Source organism: Ascidia mentula, chromosome 9 (genome assembly GCF_947561715.1).
Source record: "Ascidia mentula chromosome 9, kaAscMent1.1, whole genome shotgun sequence".
Lineage (NCBI taxonomy): Eukaryota > Metazoa > Chordata > Ascidiacea > Phlebobranchia > Ascidiidae > Ascidia > Ascidia mentula.
Genome location: NC_138574.1, coordinates 12454821 through 12477328, shown reverse-complemented (window position 1 = coordinate 12477328; position 22508 = coordinate 12454821). Strand labels below are relative to the sequence as shown.

Below are 22508 nucleotides of genomic sequence, written 5' to 3'. Positions count from 1 at the left end.
ACATAGGAACAACTTTTTGTACTACGCCATGAAAGCAATATTTAGCCAGAAAACCTTTGGAGACCGGAGTTTTAGACCAGAAGAGTTAAGAGTACATTAGGTCCGGCCGTATACAGAAACTCATTTGTGAGAAACGCCATCGGGGACCGGTTAAATTTGTACAATACCCATCATACAGTTTACACTACGAGTAGAAATTTAACAATACATATTTGCAAATCGTGGTACGCACGTGAAATGTTGTGGTAACCAAGCGTTTTTGATACAACTTGTTGTGCAGAGGTGTCATATATCTGTCTTCTTGCCTGGGCAAAATTTTCCCCACGCAGACACACCAAACATAGGCTGCTGGTGGTGAAAAGCGAGCCGGCAACTTTGGTTTTGCCCGGGTGATCCCAATGGTGCACAGGCGGAAATACCTGGGCGTTAACCGTTATTGACCCGAAGTAAACACAAAGGCCCGCATCACCGAGACAGGAGAGTCGGTCTTTGTTATGTGTGTATAAATAGTTGCAGCCCTTGACGACACCTAGACAAATGGTAAGCTACTTTATTGGATGTTAAGTTCAACCTACAGGCACAGATAGCGCAAGAGCGGGTAATATTTGTACATAGTAATATAATACAAAAAATCGAGAGGCGCACTTGGCATGTAACTTTTGTGTATAATCACTCAGTATTGTTAGTAGAGCATAAATCAGGCACCTATAAGCTGTGACAACATTGCACACACGACCTTCTAATATGACGTAGCTCATCACAAGATTGGAAAGTTTGTGAATAAAAATGCTAAAATTTATGTGGAGCGTCAAACTAACACAAACTAATTCAGTACAAAAACTTTAAACACCAATAAAACGTGCTTTATACATAATTAACACAGAAAAGCACGTAGAGAAATGCGATTAATGGGCGGAAAAGTTGCTAAGCAAACCTAACGCAAAGCACACATGTACAGGAATCTAATGAAATTGACCTTTACGTGTGCAACAGACCGATAAGAAAGCTACCCGCTGACTCTAGGTACAATCACACAGTCTGTGTTTCTCAGGAAGATTGGAAAACAACGGGTTCATAAAAACAGTTTTCGTCGCTTGGCCATTATACAATTGGATTTGTAAACATACTAAAGAGAAGTTTGAAAACCACTGTGTTGGATTATAACTAAGTTTGTTTCTTGTATCAACAGCATATGTAAATATTCAGTCAAACGCTGTTTGGCACATTATGCATTTTCCAATACTAATTCATAAATCGGGAATTTGTAAACTAATTCAGTACAAAACACAAACTAATTCAGTACAAAAACTTTAAACACCAATAAAACCTGCTTCATACAACACAGAAGCGCGTAAGTACATTCGATTAATGGGCAGAAAAGTTGCTAAGCAAACTTAACGAAAGGCACACATGTACAGGAATATGACGAAATTAAGCTTTAGGTGTGCAACAGACCGGTAAAAGCGACCCGCTGACTCGCAGGCACGAACACACAGTCTGGGTTTCTCAGGAACATATTGGATAACAGCGTCCATTGAAACGGAACGGGTGTCTCTCGATAAGCATTTGTACAATTGGATTTGTAAACAGAAATTTGAAAACCACTGCTTTGGACTTTAACTAAGTTTGTTTCTTTGTTTCAACAGCAAATGTAAATACTCAGTCAAACGCTTTTTGGCACTTTATGCATTTTCCAATGCCTGGTTGATTTAAAGTAATGATTTCTGTCCGAATGCTGCATTCACGACACGTACGCTTCTGCAATGGTTTGACCGATTCTGCAATGGCTCCATTCCTTGTGTTAAATTCAAGAAAAAACTCGACCCTCTTTTTTAACAGCGCATGGCGTTTTCCGTACAAGTCGTATTTTTTTGGCTGAAAAAAGATTTCTATTTTGCAGGCTTCTGTTTGATCAGAGACATCCATCAAAATTATACCATTTGACATCCATTCGGATTTTGTAATAGTGCCAGTGCACACTTGAAGTTTTTCTATTCCTGTGCTCCATGTTTTTTGCTCATGGTCCCACTTTCCCAAATCTCCTGAGGAAATAATTTTCCTGATTGTTAATCCATCGTGATCAGCCAAAACTTCTCTACGTATGCTCAGATGTTTTTTTTCCTGTGAAATCTTTTGGAATAGTTTTGTTTTCTTTTCCCAATGGTCCTTTCTTTTTTTCTTGGTGGTAAATATCGCCAAAAGGAAACGTACAACAAACAAGTAAAAAGTGGATAAACCAAACTCTTTCCTATCTTCCCACTGCTCTAGCTTTCCCAAAACCTCAGTAAGTTCGTATCTATCAGGTATTAACGTGTGACGAATATCGAGGAGCCAATTCTGCATATCAACACTGATGCTGCCCACTTCGCTTCCAGAAAATGCTTCGCGGAATATATTTTCGTACGAACGAACAACTTTTTCAATATCTTCTTTGGTCGATCTGTCTTGCGATTCATATTTCAGTTTTATTGTTGCTATTTTACTGCGATTAAAAAAAATGTCAGTGTGCTCATCTTTTTGATTTGAGGGAATTTGAAAGTCTTTGTAGAAATTTTGGTATATTGCGAGTTGTGCATCATAATCGTGGTTTTTCAATTCTCCTGGCCTTGAAAAGCACTTACACTCATCCAACAGATGACTACAAATAATCTGTGAAACTTTAACAAACTGACAAACTCCCAGGTGGTTCCGGTCCACATCCATCTTCACGGCTCTGTTGATATTGTGATAGGTTTCCAAAAACATTTTCACAATTTCCAAACGTACTTTCAATTCACCCATGATGCTATGTAAGCCATTGTCGGTAGCGTACCTTCGACTCTCTTTGAAACGTTTGATACCATTATCCGCTTCCTTTAGGGCGTTTTCAAGGTGATCGTCAAAGGTTTTCATTAGACCGTGATACATATACCCGAACATATTGTTGTACCTACTCAGCGCTTCCCTGTTTCGAAAGCTTAGCTCATTACTCTGGCGAGTTTTTCTTGCCAATTCCAGTGCTTTATTGAAAGATTGTTTTGAATCTTCAAAACGTTTGACATGGCCCAAAAGTCGTCCATGGTTAGCATGAAATTCAGCGTTCATTGGGAATTCTGTTGTACACTTTTCTAAAACTTTGACCCTATCATCTTCCGTTAGATCGTCAAGCAGAAGAGAATATCTAAACTTTTTTTTTATTTCATCTCCAGTAGCCGATTCCTTATGGTCCCGTTTTAATATTGCGCGCTGTAATACGATTACGACCTTGTCCACGTAGCAGTTGCCTAAAACAGACTTTACATGATCTATAAATTTGAGAACAAGCCGACATAGATTTGATTTTGCTGGTTCTGAAAGCCTTGGGTCGGAAATGTGTGTATGTCCATATAATACATACTCCAGCACTCTTTTGGCAACTGCGTTATGATTAATTTTCCAAAAATCAGCCTCTTCGATAACAAACCGCCAGCATGGTGCTTTGAATTGCGATATGGATGGAAACTCATTACAATCAGGAATAAGTTTTCGGAACACTTCGCAGTACATTCCGCTCTGGCCATAATACTTAAGCAAAGACAAGTAGGCAATAATTGTGTGCCACCATGAAAGATTGTGCTGTTTTTCACCCATGTATCCTCGCACATAACTTTCCACGCCCTTGAACTCATGAGAAAAAGCGGTCAAACCAAACTCGTACACTTCATGTGGCGTCCCTATGGCAACCTCATCTTCAAGATGCATGAGTGCTCGTGTGTGTTGTGATGAATATACGCTGAAAAACGTCCTCAAATCTTCGGCTTCTTTAAGCGTAACTTGACCTGCCAGGTGACAATCGCCGTTTACTTTAACCTCACTCTTTTCACTTCCAGTAAAACGCCGCTGGATGTGTAATATAACAACCGCGTTCGGGCGAAAGTGAAATAACTTCAGTACATCAGCATCACTTTCCCCGTCCACCAGAAGAATTACTGGCAATTGTGTGTGTTTATGAAGTTCTTTTATACTCTCTAGTATCTTTGGTAAAGGAAAATAAGTACAAGGCAGTAAAGCACAGCAGGGCGCGAGAGTGCGCAGTGACCACAGCACTTGTCTTCCAAATGTCGTTCCTCCCCCTCCGGGCGAATGCGTTATGCTCAGGACAATGGATGTGCATTGCTCAATCTTCTTCTTTATAAATTCACACAATTTCCGATGCACTTCTCTTTCAGCAGGGGCATTACTGCACTTGATGTCACTCCACTTCAAAACACCACCACGAGCGAACTCTTCGCCAATGCGTTTCGAACTCTTTTCCGAATGGGAGTTCTGATTTTCTTCCACGTCTTCTGAAATTGAGAGTATTTCAAAAACGTCGTTGATCCATGCCAATGTAGACTTTGGAACATCGATTTCATCTAATCCCTCTTCGTCTTCTGGATTTATTCTAGGAAGTCGACATATACCATGTTGTTTCTTTACCGGTGTAGGACGAGCTTCAAGCCAATCAACCAAAGTCGTTTGATCAACTACCAGGAAATTCTTTATCTTAAAAACGTCAATTACGTTTTTAAGCTTCGAATTTGCGGAAGGCACTTTTGGTATGCATAAAACAATATCCCATGGCAGATCGTTGGACGTTGAGAATGCCCTTCTAATATACATCAAAATACATTTTAAAAATTTAGTCCCAATTTCTTCATACCACCAGACAAGAAATACGGCGTGTTTTTGTAGAACGCAGTACTGCACAAGCTCGTCACACATATCGTTTAGATAAGTTGTGTATGTATGTTCCCATTTGAGTTTCCCCTCTGCTGCATTGGCATCTAGTTCACCCAAACCTTTCATAAAAACCCAATGTGTAGAATTATCCGAAATTCCCGGCTCGCTTTCGTCTAGAGTGGTTATAGTGAAGTTTCTTTCTGCCTTTACTGCTTCCTCAACACTGTTCAGAAGGCCTCTAGCTCGACTGTGCGGATCAAAGTCAAAAACTTTTAGTATTGGCAGCTTTGATATCACCTCCAGTTTTTTAAAATAATCCATTGCACTCGTGACAAGAAAATACGCATAACCTGGTTGGAAGTCATGCAACTGTTCAAAAAAACTTTTCTGTTTTGTGCTGCATTCTGCGTCATTTCTTTTGGGTGAACTAATTAACTTGTCTACAGTCCTGACTGGTGACGGACATCTTTGGTGTTCCAAGGAACTTGTGCAGACAGAATCTACAGTGGAGGATTCAGATTCTAGTGGCCTTCCGCATAAGTTGGGATCTCGCAAATCGAAGGAACGAGCAACTCTTTCCGTGCAACTTTGGATCAAACATTTTCCTTCTCTAGTAACAGACACTTCTGGATCTTTGGAATCAACCATACAAACCATTGGGTTTTTTTGCAAAAAACGTTTGAGTTTACCGACCTGCAGGCTTCGAAAAGTTCCATGGTTTTGATGAAAACGTTTGGACAATTCAGAATAAGGTATCGCGTTATTCACAAACGGACCGATGAGCAGAAGTGCATATAGTTTGCACCTTTCCTTTGCATCCGTGATGTTGCGATGGTCTGAAACATTTGTTTCATTAAAGTTTGAACAATTATACCAACATTTGAGTCACAGTGTTTACTTTGATTGGCAATTGCAAATGAATGTTTCAGTTTTAAAACATGAATACTTCACCACTTAATACCGCTACTTAAGAATCCCAACGAATTGCTCATCATTAATGGTTTGGGGAATGTTTGAAAAAAATGTAGAAAAACAGTAACAACATTCAACATTATGTAATTTCAAAATTGCAAACCTGCTTCGACGGATGCTTCAACGTACAAACAAATTTGCTGTATAATGTTTTCCATTTTGTTCGCCAAAGTAATCATTGGCAACATCCTAAGGCCAGAATCTATATCCTCGCATAGTACAGATGAATCATGTAAAATCAATGTGGAGCCGAGTGGAAGATGAGACTTGCCAACCAAAGGTAACAGCTGATCTTGAATGACTTTGAAATTATGGTTTTGGAAAATGACAACCCTGCAAAAATACAAAAACAGGTTATTTTAAAATATTTTACAATCAATTCAAAACGTTTCTGTTTGCCTATTTGGGATTTAAAAAAATCAAAAAAGCACGTATGATTTTACAATCTAAACCTTACCTAACACAATCGTGTTTAGTTTCCGACAAAATGTTATTCAGTTTTGTCCATTCTCCTTTCAAGCAATCCACGACTTTATATCGCTTTTCTTCCAAACGCTTTTGTATCTTGTGTTTAAACTTCTGGTCAGGGCAAATAATGGCAACATCACCATCATCTATTCCAGACGATGATTGGGCCACAACTTTTAAATAAAAGCTTGTTAGTGTTTAGCCAAAAGACTACAAGCTCCTTAGAGCTACAAAAAGTAAACCAAATTTTCCAGTACCTGAATCGCAATCTTCTGTATCCATGATTGTTGATGTATTGTTGATTTCAGTCACAAACCATTATATATTTCAATTTCTAAGTACAAACATTTCTGTAAAAGCCATGCTGATATGTTACATAATCGCATGACTTTGAAGTGTAAACTAAACCCCACCCACTGATTCTCAACTCTATTCCCTGGAGCAAAAACGTTGTCTAGGTTAAACATTTCAGTTGACATTGAATACAGATTCGACCACTTCGTCTTCAACCCTTTTCTTACGCAACACGCAAAACCAGCAAGGTCATACCACTAAAAGCGCAACCAATGGCACACACCTTGAAAACCCTCTCGAGCGTGTCCCCGCACTATCGAATGTTCTGGAAAAGGCATTTTGTTTTTAACACCTGAGGGTAGTGTTGTCGGGTTAAATTTTCTAAAACAGTCTAAGGCCTGTTCAAAAGTAGACCAAAAACCTCTCAAACAAGGAAATTCTGAAAGAAGCCCAAAACCAACCCAATTTTACTCTAGTTTAGCTGTAATTCGACATATGATTGTGCAATCCTACAGTCGGTAGCTTTAACCTATCGTGGTTACGTACTTTTACGTTCGGTTTGCAATTTAAAAGCATTTTTTTCAAAAACGTGCAAAAATTGGAAAAATTTAAGGCATAACACAAACCAACAACCTCAAAAAATCAATCATTTGCAAACAATCAACACATTTCTGTTTACGATAAAACTTCATAGCCTATCTGTATTGCGTAAAGCGATCAAGCGTGGAAGCTACGAGTAAGGATTTATTGCAACATATTTTCATACCATGGGAAAAAACTCTTGCATGCATTGTACCTAACAGCATTCCTTGCTCCATTGGACTGTCTAATTTTGTTTTTCTACCCGCAACCCGTAAAAATAACCCGCAACTCGATATCGAAAACAAGCCCAATTGGACGGGAAAACCGCCACCATGGCAACTCTGCTTTGCGGTTTGTTTGCTGTCTGGCCTCCAATACAAAGTATTTGTATCAATCTCCCTTAATGCAGTGAATGCTTTTTTTCCAATTGGCACTTTCAGTACCTGTGGGGTTGGGTTAAGCGAACTTATAGCGCAAATATGTGCTTGTAGGGGGCGCTATGCTCAACATTGAATACGGAATACGTTTGCAGCGCAGCGCTACCAAATGGCTATCTGCCACAGCAAAAAAAAAAAAAAATCTCATCCCCTTTAATGTTGGATTGCGAGATTGATAATTGTGGTAAAACTAAAAAACAAAATAAAGGACAAATGTAACACTGTTGCTAAATTAATTGAAAAAAATTAACCGCCTTTACGTGATCTATGCAAATAGCCTAATTCAATGCCCTTCCTTGACCGATTCATAAACCAAATTAAAATTAGATGTTAAAGGTCGACTTTACATGCTGAAGTCGTCCTTGAAAATGCAAAACAATAGAAATTTTAACAAGAAACTAATGATGCGAAACAAGTAATAGTTTGCGCGCGAAAAAGAAAGAGGGCAGTAAAGAAAGTCACACTTCTGTTCTGATCTGATGATGTGCAGTAGTCACAAATAAACTTGATTGCATTTGCGTCAATCAGAACACTCAACTGGTGGTGCAGCAGCTTAAGCAATTATCCTGCAAATGAGAGATTGGACCAACGTAAAATCTTAAATGAGTAGGCACATCTGCGATGCATTTTTTTGAAAAACTTGCCTAAAATTTCAGCTGCTTCTTTAGCGAAACTTTCAACACCACCCAGCACCGATTGACTGGCTGGTTCAAAATTGCCTAATATCACATAAGCAATACCGCCAATGCATATGTACCCTCTCTATGGCACCCGTGAGTTTAAAGTACAACTAATTGCCCGGTTGCCGTATTTTAAGAGACTTCAATGCTGGCCCTACAAGAGGGGGTGGGTCTAAGAGGCCCATTAATAGCAAAAGGGCCCAAGGTCAAGAGATTTCTATCTTAAAGGTTGGATTCCACCGATAATATCATGTGATCTGTTGGAAAGCGCGTTGGTTATGGTTTTATCCAATTTGTTTAATGAAGATATTTTTTGACTAGTATTTCATGTTGCAATTATAATCCTTTTCGTTGAAAATCCTAGTAATGTCTGGTTGATTTTGCCCAGGAATTTATGCAATGACCTTTTGGTGTAAGAGGAACACAAATTGTTGACATAACCAGTGGTGGAATGCAGTCGGTCCGCAACGCCTTTTAAAGTTTTATGACCTATGCGCGAACCGGTTGGCAACAAGCGTAAGTATAGCCCTGTGTTTCATTTCCCAGAATCAAGTATATTCCCACTGCTAATATTATGCTATTAATAGCCTTTGTGATGTAAAAGTATCTTCCCAAATAACAGGTGGCGCGCGAAAAAGAAAAAAAGGAAGTGAAGAACAAATAATGTCGCAGTCGCAAATGGTGTTTTGCTTTTTGCTGCAAAAATCCAACATTGACTGACTGAATGGATTAAAACTGCCTTAAACTATATAAGCAATAATGATCGCTAATGCATGTGTACCACGTACCCTCACATTGTCACCGATGTGTATAAACCTAACTGCTACAGTATACCTAACTGCCTGCGAACAAGGACACAGTTAACCCATAGGTTTTGGTGTGGTTCGCAGTAAGGCATGCAATCAAATATTAAGGACCTATATGGGTAATAAATTGGAGAAATCCTGTTTTCAAGGCCCTCAGCTGTAATGCATCTAGCGACTGTTCCGCTTGTTTCCCAATGACCGTTGATGGGTCTTGTGACTTACATAGGGACCTAAAAAAAAATTTTGCTTCTGGATGAGACTGTACAGAACAAGGACTTTTTGGGCCTCCTAGAAGATCATATGACCAACAGGGGGGTATAAACAGCCCTGGGGGGAGGGCTTTGACACTTTTTCAGCAACTAAATTTGATGCCATTGCATAGAGAAGAGTTGGAACTTACAAAAAATGCAAATTAGTGCGTAGTTAAACGATTCATTTTTCTGCAAAAATCCAGTTCCATTTTTTGTTGCTCTTTTTACCAAAATACTGAGTAACCAGGGGGGCAAATGGCCCTAGGGGGATGGCTAAACCATTTTTTCGGAGACTAATTTTGATCAAAATTTGTAGATACGGAATGGATCTTTCATAAAATCACGAATGATTGGACACTTGAACGATTAATTTTTCCACAAATACAGCCATTTTTGCTCCATTTTCAATGTACTTTTCAGCAGCACCCACCAGCAAGTAACTATCTAATTGAAATAGCCCAAAACCCCACTAAAACTGGCCCAAACACCCTAAAATTCGCCATGACAACAGCACGCACATGTTCGCTCATTCAACCGTAAATTTAACTTAAATGCATCACTGCTTTGCCTGGTGATGCATGAATTTCTATTGTGACATAGTACACGGTGGGTATTTCCCAATACCAAAACTTATTTTCATGGAAATACCAATATGCGTCTTTCAGAATGTCACGGTAGGTTTTATTAAGCGTTAATAACATGTTCGTTCCAATTCCTCAGTATTTGTTATAAGCAATCAGTTGACCCATTCACTAAGTTTAAAATCACTTTCTTGATCTTAGAAAAGAGTCAGAAGGCTAAACCCCCCTCTGGTACCTGTAACCTGTAACTTATATGGAAAGTCAATGCCTGAACCAATGTGTTAAAAATGTTCAAAAAGTTTGTAGTCAAGTCCCCACCTGAAGTAGTTTTTCGTCCTCTCACAAAACACCAAGAAACAGAAGCTGGGGAGTGTTGTAGAATTGGTAATTTTGCTCTTGTTTGAATGGATCTGAATGCTAAAGAATGTTAAATGGAAAAGCTCCTACTTTTTCATAGTACATCAGGACCAGAATATTTCTTTATTTTAACCACAGACTTTTTGCTCTTGACATGTGGTGATAAAACTATCAACATAATCTGATTCTAGTTTTGTTATAGATCCTTATTAGATTTGTAAAGAAAGTATTTAAACATATTTTCAATGAAAATGCTTGCTTTTTTTATAAGGTGATAGAAGAGCAGCAGGTTTGTCAAATGGATCTATGGACATATCAAGTTCAAGGTAACAACAAAGAAGGTTGATGATATTTGTATTGTATTCAATCAACTTTTAAGTGTTTTCTCGCAGATATTTTAGGGCTGCTATATGTACAGAATTCGGGAAACCACTAGCCATTACATTAAAGGAGTCACAAAGAAAATTGTCCTGTGGCGAGGTAAAACTCTGTTTTTGCACTTTAAACATATATTTTTGTAAGCATTTTCAAATTTGGGTATTACATTCTTCTAACACTTGGTGCATGGCAGCATAGTACAAGTAATTTTTGGCAAAAAAAGGTTTTTCTTTGTCTTAAAAAAGGAATTTTCTTTGCCAAGGCTTTGTAGCTGTGGTGTCACTAATCTCAGTCAGGATATGTCCAAACAATTATACTGAATATTACTTTCAGGATCTAAGTGTTGCTTAAATGATTCAGTCAACATGTTGAAAGATGTGAGTTGTTTCAACCTAGTTTGCATGTAACAACTGAAATAAAAAACATAACCACTGTATGCCTTTAATTCTGATTAATGAACTAAATGTAACGGTTGGGGCAAAGCAAAGAAAATTTGGGATTTATGTAAAAAAGCAAAAAACTTTTCACCAAGGTGTGTGTACAAGTTGTTGCTGCTGGTGTAAACTCCGGTGACCTTGCAATGGTAAACAGGAAATTCCAAGTTGTACTGCCACCTCCTTTTATACCAGGAACAGAAATGGCTGGTATGTTTATTTATTTTTTGTATCCTTCCCAATGGGATGAATTTTTCTTGGGTTGTTGCATGAAGAATTAAAAATTTATGTTTGTTTCTAACAAAGCTATTTGTGCTCATTCACCCCTAATACTGACACTCAAGAATGACCCATTGCTTTGTGGTGTTCCCTGAAATAGTTTGACTGAGGAGTGTAAGCGTGGCCACGGAACTTCAATTGGTACCAGTTGGTTTTTGTGCATGAAATGTTTCTTGAAATCATCAATGTCTGAACTTTAAGTATTGCATTGGCTATATATATAAAACAAATACAGTGTTTAATGGAGTGTTCTGAGATTTTATTATAAAACCCTTGGCTATTTCAGATCAAAATAAAGTTGTCCTATTTAATAAATTTTGCCACAAAATATCTAAATCAGTGCCTTGCAAACTTTTTCTAGTTTCAACACACATATTTACAAACCCTGAAATTCTCAACTTGAAGCTAGCACAGGCTTTCGAATGTGAATTTCTCTCAAATGTTGATACAGAGTTTTTATCCAATGGGCTGTCGTGACACGAAAAAAGCCATAATAATTGAGAGCTGTAGACCGGGTGTACACAGTGGCACTGTGCTAGCTTTTACACTAGCGGGCACACTGATTTTCGCTTTGTTGTACCTTTCGGTCAACGTCGATCCTTTGAGTACCCTATACTGAGTACCAAACAACATTGACAAACCACCGTGGAGCACACTATGGCCAAACGGAACTGCTTGGTAACCGATAGTGAGCTAAAACCCAATTCAATATATGAGCAAAAAAAGTCTTTGAAAAGAATTTTTTTGTTGGTGTGCAAATGACGAGCAACACAGACTTTATAGCAGCTACTGCCTTTACGCAAAAACAGTGTGTTAAGTTAAATGGATCTACCTAATTCGTTACAACCTTCGGTATTACCATGACAAACAAACGTCCCAACAATGCCTAACACAATATCCCTTATTTTCAACAGGCAGAGTTTTGGAAGTAGCTGATGATGTTTCAGAGTTGAAACCTGGCATGAGAGTTTGTGGTTTTTGTAGGTCCTTCGGTGCATTTGCTGAAGAAGTGGTCACTCAAGCAGAGGTATTTTAAAGAAATTGACTAAAAGTACTTACACCCGGACTAAATGAACAAAACTTTGAAGTCGTTATGGATTATTCCGGAAGAAATGAATTTCACGGATGCTGCAGGATTCGTAGTTTCTTATGGAACTGCCATGTTGAGTTTAAAGAAGCGAGCAAATCTTCAACCAGGGTATGAAGTTAACAAATATTCTGATGCATAGGCTATGCTTTCTGTATGGAACTATATAAGGTTTACCTTTAAATCTTTCAAATGTATTACATGGAAAACAATAAAATACAAAAAAAATATGTGTTTGGTTCTTTTAGAAAAAACTGTACTTATAGTCAACTTTCATGTCCACATAAAGTTGTGATATGCTTACGTTGTTCCTTTAATATTCCTACTTTGTTTCAGAGAGCATTTACTTGTTACCGCTGCAGCTGGTGGTGCTGGGCTGGCTGCTGTTGACATTGGGGCCCATGTACTTAATGCAAAAGTAATTGGGGCTGTAGGTAGTACAGACAAATGCTCGCTTGTTAAATCCTACGGCGCAATTGACTGCATAAATTACACGTGAGTTGTCAAAAAATCGATTTTTTTTTTTTTTTTTTTAGACACCAGTAAAGAATATTAAGTATTTTTACCCGTTATGTCATCAGTTTGAACATAATTTCGTGTGTTTAAAACATAAACACGGAACCAATATATAACTAACTTAAATATCATTGCATTGAGCTAAAGGTCTTGCCCCAAAACCAAACCTGTGATATTTTGTAGAAATGAAAGTGTCCAACAAAGAACTAAAGAAATTTCTTCTGGTGGTGCAAATGTAGTGTTTGCTACAGTCGGTGGAAAGGTCTTCAACGAAGCACTGCGCTGGTGATTTTTATAATAAATTGGAACTTGTGATAAAACCATTTATGAACCCTTTTGTGTGCAGTATCGCATTTGAAGGACGGTTACTTGTCATAGGTTTTGCGTCTGGTGATATTCCCAGTATTCCTGCTAATGAACTTCATGCAAAAAACGCTTCTGCCGTAGGCTTTTACTGGACAACTTACGCGATATATGATTTACCTAGTTTCAGGTAATGTTTTTTTTTATTATATTAATCAACACTTTTCACCGAGTTTCACTTCAGGTGGAGCGTGGAAGAATCCCTCAAACAATACAAAAAAGGAAAAATCAAACCACATATTTGCAAAACTTTTAATCTGTCGCAGGTTAGTAACACCTAGACGTTGGCAAAATTACAACTTCGTCTGATTGTTTATTGCAGATAAACGAAGCATTTCAATATCTGGAATCACGAAAATCTACAGGAAAAGTGGTTATAATTCTTCGATAAAACTTTATTTTTTCCGCGGTATTTGTTTGTGGCTGTGCAATTCTTTTCAACAAACACTTGTATGAAATTATACGCAATACAGCACGTGTCCTGGTATCTGACGTAAAAGTGTGAAATCCTAGCATAAAACTGTGATTCTATAGTTGAAGAACTACTGGTATTGAATGCTGCAAGACCAATATCCCTTTGTTGACTGAAGCACATTTTGCTAAAATCTACCTTGTAACAATGTTCAAATTTGTCTTTTTGGAGACGAACTTTGGTTACGTCACTATACATAAGCTCGAAAAATCGAATCCTTTGGATCAGGCCAAGTACAGTAGGACAGAGTTTATGCAAGAAATAAATCTTCTGCTAGAAAAAATGGTTATAAAACTTTGTAATGTCGTCAGAAGAAAGGGAATATTATACGATTTATCAACAAATGCCAAAAGAATTCGCGTGTATACTGGGGTGGCTGGAGTCAGTGCGGAGCACATACCAGTCAAGGAGTTCCTTTAACATAGCAAAAGCATGTTTTTCTCTCATATGCCCTGCATAGATGCAGGCAATTGATATTTTTTTATTTTATTAATGCTGTCCAAACTGAGCCGGATCGCGGTTTGCCGTTTTTGTATAGCCTTGATCTAAGTTACATTTTAACCATAAGATTTTTCTGTTATTTTCTCAGACACAAGCACACAGTTCAAGCAATATATTATAATAGATTGTGTTTTTCGTACAAAACCTTGGAATAAAACACACAAAAATAAAGGACATCTATCAGATATTTACAGACCTGGCATATGGTGATTGTACTACGGAATATGCATAACAAAAATCAAACTGCGATTGCACAGGTGGGTAGCCTACACAATTTTCTAACGATCTAATGCAGACATGGGTAAACTCCGTGTTTGCTGGAAGCCCATGTTTCATATTGCACCTTTTTTGCTTTTCATTTGAAATAGAAACGACAGTTGCACCGGGAAACGGGAAACAGTACATAAACTGTGAGGCAAAGATTTTTGTTAACCTAACACACTCACGTGGCTAACTGGTATGTTGTCTTTTAAGTCGTTTGTCCACCCCTATTTTAACAAGTCACAATGCCTGCGTTGAAAATTTTAAAACATTTGCGTGAAACAACTTATCATAAGGTGCAAGTAACAATCCCGTTATTATTGCATTAACTTCCCTATTTTAGTTGATTTTAGCAGGTCCACCCCTAGGGGGAAATTTTATAAAATGATTCAACCAACCCCACTCTCCCCCGATTATACATTCTCCCTCTCCCCCGATATATTTGGCCGGATCCGAAAATTTTCTGTCGTTTGATATCGGTACATGTTCTATTCTAAACGTATTTCTAGCTATATTTATTTGACTCACACACAATAAAATGGTGCATAACAATATTTGCTAGTTTGGCATTGATAAACACTTGTACGTACAGTTACATCCGATTGTACATTATCATTCGGCAAAATAATACTACATAAAAGCACGACATCACATCAAGAAACATAGGTCTATATTGCTTTTTACTTTGTGCATAAACCTTACAAACAAAACACCTTAAAACACAAAAATGTGCACTAACATATTTTGTATAAATAACATTTCCCGATTGTACTACGGAATTAAATCGCGAATTTGACAGCCCTGTCGGGAAACATTAAAACAGTTTCCAAACCTAACGGAAAAATATACCGCATCTTATGCACTTTCCATTACGGGGTTTGTTTAGGGTAATCACTTCTGTGGCAATTTTGCATTTGTCACATCTGCGTTTTTCCAGCAACCTTATTGATTCCGCCTCTGCGCCGTTGTTTGTGTTGAATGCGATGAAGAACTCGACCCTTGAAGCTTGCTCAGTGTAGCGCCGTCCATGCAAATCGTACTTCTTGGGGGAGAAAAATATCCTTATTGGACAGTTTGGAATGGGATTTTCGAGATCTACTGCTATGAATCCTATCAGGGGTTGTTCTGATTTCACTATTGTTCCAGTGCAGACGCGTAGTTTAGCAATTCCATCTTTGTTGCTCCAAGTCTTTTGCTTATTGTCCCAATCGCCCATGTGCCTGCGTTGTATAAGCTTTCTGATCGTCAAGCTTTTGTGGTCAGCTAAAAGCTCCTTGCCCTTTATTAAGTAGTCCTCTCGCCTATTGTTTATCTTCTTGAAAAGATTCGCTGCGTTTTCCAAATGTTGCTTCCTTTGTTTGTATCCCGAAGAAAACATGGCAAGAAGTATATAAACTACGTAAAGGTAGAATGTAGAAAATCCAAACTCGTTTCTGGTCTCCCATTGCTCCATGCGCTGCCAAACCATATTAAGAAGGTCGTATTTGTCTGGTACCATACTGTGCCGAATGGCATTTAGCCATTCCTGCATTTCAACACTAACATATACGTGGCTGTGATCATTTGAAAGCGCACGGTCGATGGTTTTCTCTAATAGGTCAACAACCTCCTTTATGTCATCTTCGCTGGCAATATCGTCTATGTTTCGCAAATGGTTGCCTGGCTTGTGCTTCATTTTGATTGATGCTATCTTGCTTCTTATGAGAGGTATGTTTGTGTAGTTGTCGGCATTTTCTAGCGAAACTCTGACTTCCTCGAAGTGGTGATTGAAGCTTTCTACGCAGTTGAAATAATCTTCATTTTTGTGCAATTCGGAATGACTCGAGTAGTATTGACATTCCACCAGTAGGTGATCGCAAACGGAGTGCGAGTCGCGGACAAACTGACAAAGACCTGGGTGTCTTTGTTCCACATCTTTCGTGAATGCTTTTTTTATTTCATACATGCTTCTGAATTTCTCCACAATCAACAAGCGCACCCTGACTTCACCAACATATCCGAAAATCCGCTTGTGAACAGCAAAGCGGCGACCCTCAGTAAAATGCTCCACCGCTTTTTCGGCAGCTTGGAGAGCGCCTTTTAGGTTATTGTCACGCAGGAATTCCACTTTGCGCAAATAGAAATACCCAAACATGTGATGGTACCTTCCCCGGGTGTTATCTGTCTTATTCGGGTCGGAGCCCAACATCTGCAGTGTGCGTAGCTCAAGCGCCTTGTTTAGTGACTTCTCTGCCAACTTAAAACGCCTATAGAAACTACAGAGTCGCCCTAGATGGGCATGGAATTCTGCATACCGCGGAAACGCTTTTGTGAATTCTTCCAATACGATAATTCTGTTGTCTTCAATCTTTATGTCTTCAAGCATACGCGAGAGCATCCACTTTTTTCCTGGTCCATCCGTAGCATCCAAGTCCCTGTAGTCTCTGGTAGTAACCATACGTTGCAAAAGTTTCAAAACTTTCTCAAGATCAACATCGCCCACGGTTTGTCTTACGAATCGAATGAACTCGATAACAAGGTTATGTAAATTGTTTTGTGCATGATAGGAGAGCCTCCCCGGGGGTGATTTGATTTTGCTTCCCTTCATAGTTAGCGAAAACTCCAGAACTTCGCGGGCAACTGCATTGTAATTTATTTTCCAAACATCATCCTCTTCAATGATGAACTGACTGCCGGCATGTACTTGCGAAATTGACACAAATTTTTCACACCCAGGAATCAGTTGTCGAAACACTTCGCCATACATTCCGCATTGGCCGTAGTACTGTAGCAAAGACAAATATGCGATGATTTTTTGCCACCACAGAAGCTCTGTCGATTTTTCGATCATGTAGCCTTGCACATATTTCTGTACACCTTTGAACTCGTGATTAAAAGCAGCCAATCCGAATTCAAAAACCTCTCTCGAGCGCCTCCTATCGACAACGTCTGTCCGAAGGCTGGCCAGTGAATGTATGTTTTTCGGAGAAAACTTGCCGAAAAAATGAGATAAATTATCTGCCTCGATGGGTGTTACTTTTCCCGCAAGATGACAGGAACCCCCTTTGAAACGACTCTTTTTAATACCTGTGCAGTTGCGCTGTACATGTATGATCACAACGGCGTACTTGCGGCATGCAAACAACCTCTCCACGTCGGAATCACTTCTACCATCTACTAATATGACCACCGGCAAGTGAGTGGATTTGTGCAGAACCTCAATCCTCTCAATTATTTTATTGAGAGGAAAGAGAGTTGACGGAATCAAGATGCAACATGGCGCTGACTTTCTAAGTGACCAGAGTAGTTGTCGGCTAAAAGTGGTACCTCCACCTCCAGGTGCATGCATGATCCTCAATACGATGGACTTGCATTCGTTTATTGCTTCTTCCTGAATAAAGCTACAAACATCCCTTTGTATAACTCTTTCAACAGCTACTTTGCCATATCTGATATCATCCCACTCCAGCAAACCTCCACGAACAAATTCTTCGCCAAAGTTCTTTTCACTTGGAGCATGGCGGTTTCTTGGTGGTGAAGACGAAGATAAAATCTCCAAAACCTCATTTAGCCACGGCAGCTGTGGTTTGGGAACTGTGATTTCAACCATTATTTCGTCTTCAATTCGCTTTGGTAGACATGTCACTTCCACGTGCCTTTCGGATTGCACTGGACAACTGTCCAACCACTGGACTACATCGTTTTGAGCTGCAACAGTGAGGTTTTCTGAAATTTCTAAATTATTTATAATTTGTGTAAGAATTGAATGCGGCGCCGGCTCTTCCGGAAGACAAAGAATTATTTCACAAGGAAGCTGATTTGATTCGTTTGAAAATACCTTGTGCACATACGTAAGAAACCAATGCAAGTACTCTGTGTTTTTCTCATTTCTATCATACCACAAAATCAAAAACACAGCGGGTTTTTGCAGCATGCAATGATCTAAAAGGCAGTCACAGTTTTCCTGCAAACTTTTGTGATACTTTATCTGCCACTTATAAGCATTTTCCGTGACAATGGTTTCCCCTTGCTCGCTCAGGCCTTTCATAAATACCCAATGTGTTGCCTGGTCTGACACCCTCTCCACTGGCTGGTTTAGTGTCGTAATCGTCAAACTTCTTTTCTCCTTCATTAGCTCTTCCACGCTGTTTAGCAAGCCTCCAGTTCGACTGTTCGGGTCAAAGTCAAACACTTTTAGAAATGGAATATTTGTCAGCCCTTCAAGTTCCTCGCGACATTCCATTTCACTTGTAATTAGGCAAAACGCGTAGTGCGAATCAAGATTGTGCAACTTATTGTAGAACGATCCGCGTTCTCCCCCGACGTCCCACAAATCTTCTTCATTTTCATTGTTTTCAACCAGGTGGCCCACTGTTGTCCATTCCTCAGTCTCATTCATAGGACTCGGCTGCGCTATGTTGGTTTGCGAATCGGAACTAGATGCGGGTAAGTCTGGCAAACTTGTCGTGCCGACAGGCATTCTGTTTGAGCCGGGCGCACGCAAAAGAAACGAGTTTTCAAACCTTTCGGTACAACTCTCGATTATGCTAGATCCAAATGATGTCAGTGAAACTTGGATGCTTTCCGTTCCTTCCAGGCAAATCATTTCATGTTCTTCCATGAACTGTTTGAGTGATCCCACAGCCAGGTTTCGGAAACTTCCATGCCTTTTCTCAAATCGTGCAACCACTTCGCTATAGGGCATGCTGTTGGCGAGGTTGACGGAAGTACCGACTAGCAGAAGTGCAAACAATTTGTTCCTTTTCGTTTGATCTTTTATATCCTGAAGTTCTAAAGGGTTAAAACATGTATTTATCAATTTCGAACACCTTTATACTCGCTTAAAGTTCATTTTGTATTACTTGACTCGATTGAAGCTTCGATGTAAAAACAGATTTGTTTTACGATGTCGTCTATGTCATTTGCCATTCGCAGCATTTGGAACTTCCTCAAGTAGGAATGGACTTGTTTCCTAGCGACAGATGCATCGTGTAAGATCAAAGTCGACCCAAACGGCAGGCAGACTCCTCCAGCTAATGGTGCGAGATCATTGAGAAATCTATCATTTTCCGGTTTGGTAAAAATTACAACTCTGTAACAACATTTAGTGGAAAAAATGTTAAAAGTGACCACATTTTCTCTGTAACAACAAATCAATATTTGTGTTAATACAAGATCCTTTATTGGCACTGATTGTATTTTACTCATTTTGAGTTCTAGGAATATAATATACAACATTTAGTATTGACATAATTTGAACAGCTGGATTCGTATATTTTCGTCAATTTGCAACGATACACTATCATATGAATTGTTAATTTGGGTTGAATCTCAATTATGAATTAGGTAGATAGAATTTTAAAATGTTTAATTGTTTTGTTTGGTCCAATTATTCCATCGTATTCACTCTGTTATTCAGCCCTATGAATGTTTTCGTTAACGCACTCTATTACGTGCCCGGGTATTATATGAATCCGTCTGTGTCAGGTAACTTTAGCCTACCGCTATTGTTTCTTTTGTCATTGGATTCACCAGCAAAAGAATTATTGAATGTCAGATTAAAAGACAACATTAGGTCGCATAGAGCAGTGGATCTCAACATTATTGAACTTGTGAGCCGGTAAAATTGTGATCAACGTTTACGGCCCGGTGATTTTAGGAAATTTAAACTAAAATAATGAAGCGAACGCATTGATAAACAAGTGTATTTAAATGAAACTAATGTATTAACTTATAAACAGAAAAAATCCATTTGGTCGGAAAATAATGTATTTTTGGGGACCAGCAAACAACTTGACGCGGGCATAGTCGTTCTACCCACCTTGTTCGGCCATGCTTTGTGCTGGACATGAGATTCTTCAACTTTTCTCTACTTGCAATCAGACATTGTACAACTTTGTAACGTTTGTCAGTCAAACGCGTTTCTATCTTGTGTTGTAGTTTTGGCTCTTGACAGATAATAGTAACATCACCTTCTTCCAATCCCGACGATGATTCTGTCGACACTTTCAATTCAAGAATGGTCATTTGTAGGTTTGACGAATTTAATACCAATGTAAATGTATAAGTGCTAAACTGGCATTTCCAAACCTCAAACTATGGTTAACATTTGTGGTCGTAAAATGTACATTTATGATTGCAAAACAAATTGGCTTTTGTAAGGGCAACTCCGTATTACTCTGTCAGGTAATCAAGCGGTTACACAAACGTTTCATTTTTGAAATGCAATGGTCCCATGACAAATAAAGCTTAAGAAGCCCAGTGGTTTACTACAGCTGCATTCTTTCTTAACTACATTTACCATCGGTTAAAACGCATAGAAAGTTGTAAGATATGGTGTGTATATTTACCTGACACAGCACAATCTTTGTCATTCATGGTCTACGACGCTCTTGTACCTTCCGCCATCGAATGATACTGCAGGTTGTTTAATGAATAAATTCATATGTTAATTAATCATGAACGACCTAAAGGAACATGGAAACGTTTATAATTATGAGCAATTAGACAGAAAGTTGCCATTCAACGCCACATAACCAAAACGGACACAAAATGTCACCAAGCGTAACATGAATGTCGGATTTATGCTTGGCTGGGCCTTGTTACAAAAATAGCACCAAAAAGAACTATCTCCCTTGGACTCGTACTATGTTATTGCCGTGTTGCAATAGTGGTATTGAATGCACAGCAAACAAACGTTTAAACAAACATTTGTCGTTGTTGCGTCACTGGATACACTTCTGCTGTCTGGGACTGGTTGAACAGATATCGAACTAACAAGTAGTTTGTTTTTGGTTCGGTTTTTAAAGTACTTGCTACATTTGAATTGACTCTATGTATACTTCGTCTTTACGGTCAAGTACTATAACTAGCCGTACACAAAGACTTCCTCCCACGAGATTGTTGACCCAACAAAATCAGTACTGCAACTAATCTTTATGGCCTGTACATCAGTAGTTTAGTTGAGCGCAACATACGTAACGGCCCCGCTTTCACAGTATTTGCCTTGTCTTTCTGGAGAAATAATCTCGTTCTGTAAATTAGAATGGACTCTTTTTGGGCCGTTATAACGGATAATTTTTTTATTAAAAATGGTTCGATAAGTATCCAAGTCATGTTTTAAAACTTTACGCAGTTGCAAAACTTATCCCGTAAAATTGATAATTTACTGAACATAAGAAACCTTACGCAGCCTCATTAAATTCGTTTTCTTTCCTTATTCTTCTCCAAGTAAGCAAGAGTATACCTACCGGAAATGACTGCCAATACCCACAGTGACGTTGTTGTTGACTACTGGGTTCACTGAGGTACTGCTTTTTCAACTAAGTTACTGACACGACGCGCACAATGTTCATCTCAGTCGCCTTTTTTTCCTTTTCTCTTTGAAAATAAGTTTCCTGTATATATTGTACACATTTTCCACGTTTGATGGTTGTGGCGTTGTCACGAAATTCCCGATGCAGAAAATGAGTCACCGCCTCTGTGTATCAACAGATTTGTTGTTACTTATCGTATAACATACTCACTGTAGCTGCAAAGGCGCTAAACGGATTTAATACACAGTTATTTGCCCACTTTACCTTAGCGTCTCTGGGATCTGTTCCGCTTGGAAAATACTACTACACCGGATCACAAAGTTTTCGCGAAACTTGATCCACACATAAACCAATGCAACATAGACATCTGTACCAATATTAACTCTATAATTTAGTGTAGTATTTCAATTTAAATGTACAAACGAAAATAGCAGGTTGTTGCCCTGTTTACACCTAACCATTAGAATTTTTTCTGATTTCTAATGCACTTAGGCCTGAATGTAGATCAAGTTTGGCGAAAACTTTGTGACCCGGTGTAATAGTATCTTCCGTTCCGCTTGATTTACGATTACTAAATTTAGCTAGGTTTATTTTTTCAATTGAAACAATTGGTTTCGAACAAAATTTCCGCAACCAGTGTAATGCAATTGTGCGAACAAGATATTTACTAAAAGTTTCTTTTAATGTGTATTTCTTCTTTGTTTGAAAAATATGGATTGTAAGCAAGTGGAACAGATAACTGTTGTCTTTTTATACTTTGAATTGCACTACTTATGGTACAAAAGGGGTTTTCCTGCACTCCATAGTTCCAAGC

At 38.7% G+C, this 22508-nt stretch overlaps 3 protein-coding genes across 6 annotated transcripts; 1 reads left to right on the top strand and 2 right to left on the bottom strand.

The window, feature by feature from the left end:
• Positions 1–151: 151 nt before the first annotated feature.
• LOC145913776 (sterile alpha motif domain-containing protein 9-like) lies at positions 152–6472 on the bottom strand. The gene is made up of 4 exons (XM_083001534.1): positions 6378–6472; positions 6110–6293; positions 5756–5985; positions 152–5516 (listed from the first exon to the last, which is right to left on the bottom strand). The coding sequence occupies exons 1-4, from the start codon at positions 6400–6402 to the stop codon at positions 1660–1662; spliced, it is 4296 nt and encodes a 1431-aa protein (XP_082857660.1). The 5' UTR covers positions 6403–6472; the 3' UTR covers positions 152–1659.
• Positions 6473–9809: 3337 nt separating this feature from the next.
• LOC145913500 (protein Cryzl2-like) lies at positions 9810–13603 on the top strand. Of its 4 annotated transcripts, none has more exons than XM_083001183.1 (12): positions 9810–9844; positions 9953–10135; positions 10380–10434; positions 10501–10588; positions 11019–11130; positions 12114–12226; positions 12288–12397; positions 12623–12781; positions 12986–13087; positions 13149–13295; positions 13350–13431; positions 13488–13603. In XM_083001183.1, the coding sequence occupies exons 2-12, from the start codon at positions 10039–10041 to the stop codon at positions 13554–13556; spliced, it is 1134 nt and encodes a 377-aa protein (XP_082857309.1). In that variant the 5' UTR covers positions 9810–9844; positions 9953–10038; the 3' UTR covers positions 13557–13603. The 4 variants fall into 4 exon arrangements, with proteins under 4 accessions (XP_082857309.1, XP_082857308.1, XP_082857311.1 ...); XM_083001185.1 differs by lacking the exon at positions 9810–9844 and adding an exon at positions 10820–10863 and having other exon boundaries at positions 10078–10135; positions 10380–10449; XM_083001186.1 differs by lacking the exon at positions 9810–9844 and adding an exon at positions 10820–10863 and having other exon boundaries at positions 10089–10135.
• Positions 13604–14951: 1348 nt separating this feature from the next.
• On the bottom strand, positions 14952–20847 carry LOC145913438 (uncharacterized). Its single transcript, XM_083001091.1, has 4 exons — positions 20729–20847; positions 20200–20383; positions 19241–19470; positions 14952–19169 (listed from the first exon to the last, which is right to left on the bottom strand). Exons 1-4 carry the CDS (start codon positions 20754–20756, stop codon positions 15232–15234), a joined length of 4380 nt encoding a protein of 1459 aa, XP_082857217.1. The 5' UTR covers positions 20757–20847; the 3' UTR covers positions 14952–15231.
• Positions 20848–22508: the final 1661 nt, after the last annotated feature.